At 39.5% G+C, this 6107-nt stretch overlaps 1 protein-coding gene across 1 annotated transcript in view; it reads left to right on the top strand.

Annotated features, from left to right (window-relative positions):
- The first annotated feature begins 205 nt into the window (after window positions 1-205).
- The window catches only part of AP3B1 (adaptor related protein complex 3 subunit beta 1), a 259512-nt gene continuing 253610 nt past the window's right edge, over window positions 206-6107 (top strand). The window contains exon 1 of the mRNA XM_061189377.1: window positions 206-461. Coding sequence (XP_061045360.1) covers window positions 334-461 — 128 coding nt within the window. The 5' untranslated portion in view covers window positions 206-333. The remainder of the gene's footprint in view (window positions 462-6107) is intronic.

The following is a 6107-nucleotide window of genomic DNA, read 5'->3' as shown; positions in this document are numbered from 1 at the left end:
AAAACTTTAAAAGTCGAGAGTCTAGTCTCCAGCATGCGCGAGGCCTGCCTTCCGCAGAGCCGGGGTCCGAGCCTCTCAGCTACCTCAAAAACCCGGAGAAGGCAAATCCAGGCAGGCCCTGGAGTGCCCGGCGGGGGTGGGCTCCGGCCGCCTGCACACTGGGCATGCGCAGGGGGTGGGCCGCCAGGTCGGCTTTGGGAGCCGTGACGAGTCCGGAAGCGCCTGCGGGCGCCCCTCCAAAAGAGAACTAGTTTTGTTTCGCGTTCCTCGGACGGGAGCCCGTCGGAGAGAACCCCCGGCAGGGCCAACCCGGCACTCGGCAGCACCGCAGCAATGTCCAGCAACAGCTTCGCTTACAGTGAGCAGTCCGGAGGAGGGGAGGCGACGGAGCTGGGTCAGGAGGCGACCTCGACCATTTCCCCCTCCGGCGCCTTCGGCCTCTTTAGCAGCGATATGAAGAAGTGAGGAGAAAGGTTTGGGGTGTGGGGACGGGACTGGGGAGCTGGTGCCCGGGAGGAACGGGCACCGAGCTGGGGCTCCCGGGAGAGGGGTGGGGTTGCGCTGAGACCGCCCCGGAGCCGAGCGGTAACGTTTCCCGCAGCTGGATCAGTTGGGACTGGTGGGAGTTGTTGGGAGTTTGGGATGAGTGTGTGGAGGGGAGTCTCTAGTAGTTTTCAAACTTCAGTGAAAAAAGAACCATTTGGAGCCCTTAGGTGCTATCCCCAAAGACTCTGAATTGGTCTGGGCTGGGGCACAGGCATCTGAATTTTGAACAAACGCTTCAAGCTACTTTAATGTTTGCTTGATCACACCTGGAGAAATTCGCTCACTAGCGTGGAAGGGGTGTTTGCGGAGTTGAGAGGGAACGTCTCTGAGAGTGTGGCTAATGGGAAACTGTTCTGTGACCCTCGAATGCAGGAGCGAGGAGGTGTTTTAGGCGCTTTATGAATGGACAAGCTGGTTTATACAGACATTAATGTTCTCGGGCAACGTCCTTTGCACTACAGACAAAAAAAAAAAACAAACAAAACCCCCCTAAAACAAAAAACAAAACCAAAAAAACCCCCCAATCCCAAACACAGTAATAAGCATATGAGTAGAGAATATTTAGTGTTACTCTGAGCAAGTGGTAAAATTTTACAAGTTAATAGTGTGAATTTTAAAAATGAACACTAAACAATGTATACTTGGTTTTTTGAAAAGTTATTAAGAGTAAAAAAAAAAAGTATTAAGAGTATTTTAAGTACCACCGAAAAGGGAAAGAACCCCCCCCCCCAGCCCGTCCCGCATTGATTTTTTTGGGGGCGAAGGAATGGTTTTAAACTTACAGAATTCTGGTAACTTTGTATTTTATTGTAATCAGTTTTACGTTTTTCTTTTTTTAAATTTCTCAGTACTAACTAAACACTATGGTCACATAATAGGCTGACACTAGATTTATGCTAAATTAAGGTAAAGTAGCTGTGCTGGTGGCTTTGCGGTGTCAGAAAGATATATTAAAATTTAATTTAAATTAAATTTCAAATTTATTTTAAAAGACATTCTGGAAGGTGCTAGTGGTTGAAATTGGGATAACATTTTCACTGTACTAAGCTAACAAATCCTGTATGGAGTGTGTGAAATAGAGTTTTTGGTTTGTTTATTTATTTGTTTCCTTATTCGCAGGTTAGAAAAGTTTAAAAGTAATATAATTTTTCATTTTTCATCCTGTGTATTTAGATGATAGATTGTTCCAACAAGGAGCTTGTTGAAGCTCTGCTGTTCTATTAGCAGATGTTTCAACTGTTGAATTAACGTATGAGTCTGTAGAGGTCTGTTTTGCATGTGATATGCTTACAATTGATTTACTTTTATGTTTTGTGAACTTCTAAGATGTTTTTCTTTTAGAGCCTTTCATTTCCTATTTTGTCAGATTTGGGCCTGATTTGGAAAAAAATGTGTGGCTTTGACTATGACCAGTGCTGTTGAGGTGACTGAGCATGTTGGATTTAAAATAAAAATAGCTAACATTTATAGAGTGCTTGTGCACTTGTGCACACTACTTTACATTTATTATTTCATTTGGTCCTCCTAACAACCCTTTGGCTGAGTGTGAGTATGGCTTATGGGAAACTATTCTGTGATGCTCAAGTGTCACAGAGGATCAAGGAGCAACCCAAAGGTACTTCTTTGATCCCACTTTGGGGATGAGAAAATTGGAGCACAAGTGGTTAATTTGCCCAAGATCACAAAGCTAGAACCACTGCACTGCCTGAATTTGAACTCAATCTAATCTTGGAGCCCATTCTCTTGAGCACTTGGATGTGCTACTTACTACTTGATGAAGTTTATTGTGCTTTTATTAGAGAATGCATACAACTCATTAAAAGTTTAAAACTTTGAATAGTAGTTGTAGACAGTGTATGACCTTGAGGCTTTCAGGAATTAGAAACATTTTGGCCACTGAATTGCAACCTAATGGGGTTGTACAGAAACAAGGAGACCCCTGTTCTGGAAGTGGTCACTTAATCTCTCTTGAGCTTGCGTTTTCTCATTTATTAAAGGGTGATATTTCTTGTCTTTTTTAAAACCCAAATGACAAAATTTATATAAAAAACTTAAAGCTTACCCTGTTCCTCTGCTCTAATTTATTTTTTTATTGAAGTATAATTGACATGTAATGTATTAGTTTCAGGTGTACAACGTAGGTAGGTATTCAGTAGGTATTTTTATATATTGAGAAATTATCACCACAAGAAATCTAGTTAACATCCGTCACTACGCTTAGTTACAATTATTTTCCTGTGACGAGGACTTTCAAGATTCACTTTTTTAAGCAGCTTTCAAATATACAATACAGTATTATTAACTATAGTCACCATGCTGTACATTACATCCCCCTGACTTATTTATTTTATAACTGGAACTTTGTGCCTTTGACTCTCTTCACCCACTTCGCCCACTCTCTCTGCTCTCATTTTCTTTTTTTTTAAAAAAATAATTTATTTATTTTAAAATTTTTGGCTGCCTTGGGTCTTCGTTGCTGTGCGCGGGCTTTCTCTAGTTGCGGTGAGTGGAGGCTACTCTTCATTGCGGTGCACAGGCTTCTCATTGCAGTGGCTTCTCTTGTTGCAGAGCACAGGTTCTAGGTGCACGGGCTTCGGTAGTTGTGGCACACGGGCTTCAGTGGTTGTGGCACACGGGCTCAGTAGTTGTGGCACGCGAGCTCTAGAGCGCAGGCTCAGTAGTTGTAGCGCACGTCTGCTGTCATTTTCGATGATTTATCAACACTTTGAAATAGTTTCAGGTTTGCAAAAAAGTTGCAAGGATAATACAGAGAACTACTCCTGATGCACATTCACCAATTTAAAAAAATTGCTGCATTGCTTTATTTATTTCTCCATACACACGCAGACACACACACATTCCATATTATTATCTCTTCTGATACATCTGAGAATAGGTTGTATACATCATGTCTCTTTATCTTCATACCTCAGTGTGTATTTTTTTAAGAACTGCAGTACTTTTACAACTGTAGTACTGTTATATTCAGGAAATTTAACATTAGTACAATCTACAGTCTATAATCCCCGTGTTGTCATTTGTCCCAATAAATAATTTTAATTTTTTTTTAACATTTTTTTCTCTAGTACAGAATCCAGTCCAGGATCATGTATTTCGCTTAGTTCTCATATCTCTTTAATCTCCTTTAATATGGAATAGGTCCTTAGCCTTTGTCTTTCACTACCTTGACACTTTTGACGAATACAAGCCAATTACTTTATAGCATGTTAATCAACTTGTGTTTGCTGGTTCATACATACATTCATGTTATGTATCCCAGCCTACAGTACTACCTTCTTAGACTATTGTGTTGGGAGGCATAGGATGCCCATCTTCATGATGTTAATTTTCCCAGGTAAAGGGTTGTCCATTATTTATTTTTTTTCCAATAATCTATCTATGGGGCGGACAGTTGGAGACCATGCAGATGTTTTGCTCTTCATCAGATTCACCATCCCCTATATTTAGCAACCATCAGTGAATCTCTTCAACCAGTCTTTACCACAGTGTCTGCAAAGTGGTGATGTTCTAACTCCTTCCACTATTCTGTTCTTTGGCCTCTTATCCTAAAGCTCTATGTCCTTTTGATCCTTCACTAACCATCTCAAGGATGCCTAATCACTTCCTAGTCACAGGATTATTGATGATTTTTGTTTTCTGAATTTAATCCTATTTATCAATCTTATTTATTCCCTTCCCTTTTAAATAGAACTAAAGTTAGGGAGCTTTAAATGGTTTTATGAAAGCAGATTTTATACATCGTTTATTGGTTAATCAAGCCTGTGTATTAGATGATTGGTGTCAAGATTTGCAATTTCGTTATTTAAAAATGTAAAGAATTAATTTTTTGTAATCCTTTCCTTTGAGACTATTGTAAACTTTTATTGCTTTTAGTTTTTTCCTCAATTATTTTTCTTTTGTCTTAAACTCTTATCTTAACCAATTTGGCTGTGTGTGTATAATTTAAAGATTAATTTTAATATTTTTATTTCTGGATTAAACATTTAATTAGGAATTAATTTCTAGAAGGAAACAGACAATACTAATTAATTTTTCTTAACAGTGGTAAAACTACTAAATTTCCAGATCTCTTTTCTTTTGAGAACATCACAGTGTATTAGAAAGAGCATTGGACCTAGAGTGAGAAGGCCGGATTTAAGTTGATGTTTTCCACTTGTAGTGTTTCCTTGTTCAAGTTGCTTGATCTCTTCAAACTTCAGTGTCCTCATTTCTAGAGAGGACTTGCCTATTTTGTGAGTTTTTCATAAGATGGTATAGTTGAAAATGATTTCTAAACTAGAATATTAACTAACACTATTTAGAAAAGTTTTTGAAAGCTTCGCTGAGGTGGTGATATTTTAGGTCATAAAGCCTGGGAAGATTTTTGCCAGGTGGAGAACAGGGGGAGTTCTTCAGGCAAAGTATACAGAAACCAGGAGAGTTGCAAAAAAAAAAAAAAAAAAAGCATATTTAGATGAAATATAGATTATAGCATCAGCATTTAGAATTGTGGGTAGTAATTAAAGCATGGGAATGGATGAAATCACCCAGGGAGAATTTTTCTGGTTAGGAGACAAGGCAGTTTAGACAAATCGCTAGGGAACACCAACATTTAAGGTGTGAATGGAAGAAGAACTAGCTAAAGAGTGCTCAGAGGGGTAGGAAACCAGAAAAAGGTTAAAAAAAAAAAAAAAAAAAGGAAGCTGAGAGGAAAGTTGGTAAGAGGAAATTGGTCAACTACGTTAGGAATTGCAGAGAGAGGGCAAATAGAATGAAGGCTGAAAAGAGGCCATTGGATTTAACAATGAATAGGTAACCAAGGTAGCAGTTTTAGTCCCTGCTGAAATTGGGGTGGACTTTTCATTTGTTTAGATTCACAGAGCTGATTTAGACCCAAACAAAGAGCTGCATACTTTTGTGTTGTACTATATCGTGTAGTAGTATGATATAATCAATACTACATCAGTGTATTTGCATTGCAAATGATAAGGCCTAGCTTACTTCTTTAACTTAAATTTTATTTATTGTCAGCTTGATATCAGCCATGAAAATTACATTACATATAACCCTTTAACCTTTAAGATCAGTGTTTCTCAGTGGAATCCACTAGGAATTTTACAATGGGGCTCTAGTTTGTGTATAATTACAGCAAATCTAACTTACCTCCACTGCTTTTTCTCCCATTCAAGAGGGCATATAGAAATGTATCTGAATGAGAGCAACCTTCTTATAGGGATGTTTTTGAGTTAACTTTATTTTTAAAATTTATTTATTTATTTATTTATTTTTGGCTGCGTTGGGTCTTTGTTGCTGCACGCGGGCTTTCTCTAGTTGCAACGAGCAGGGGCTACTCTTCTTTGCGGTGTGCAGGCTTCTCACTGTGGTGGCTTCTCTTGTTGTGGAGCACAGGCTCTAGGCACACGGGCTTCAGTAGTTGTGGCATGTGGGCTCTAGAGCGCAGGCTCAGTAGTTGTGGCACACGGGCTTAGTTGCATCGCGGCATGTGGGATCTTCCCGAACAAGGGATTGAACCCGTGTCCCCTGCATTGGCAGTTGGATTC

This window comes from Eubalaena glacialis, chromosome 4, assembly GCF_028564815.1.
Source record: "Eubalaena glacialis isolate mEubGla1 chromosome 4, mEubGla1.1.hap2.+ XY, whole genome shotgun sequence".
Lineage (NCBI taxonomy): Eukaryota > Metazoa > Chordata > Mammalia > Artiodactyla > Balaenidae > Eubalaena > Eubalaena glacialis.
Note: the sequence above shows the minus strand (reverse complement) of the source record. Positions and strands in the feature narration are given on the sequence as shown.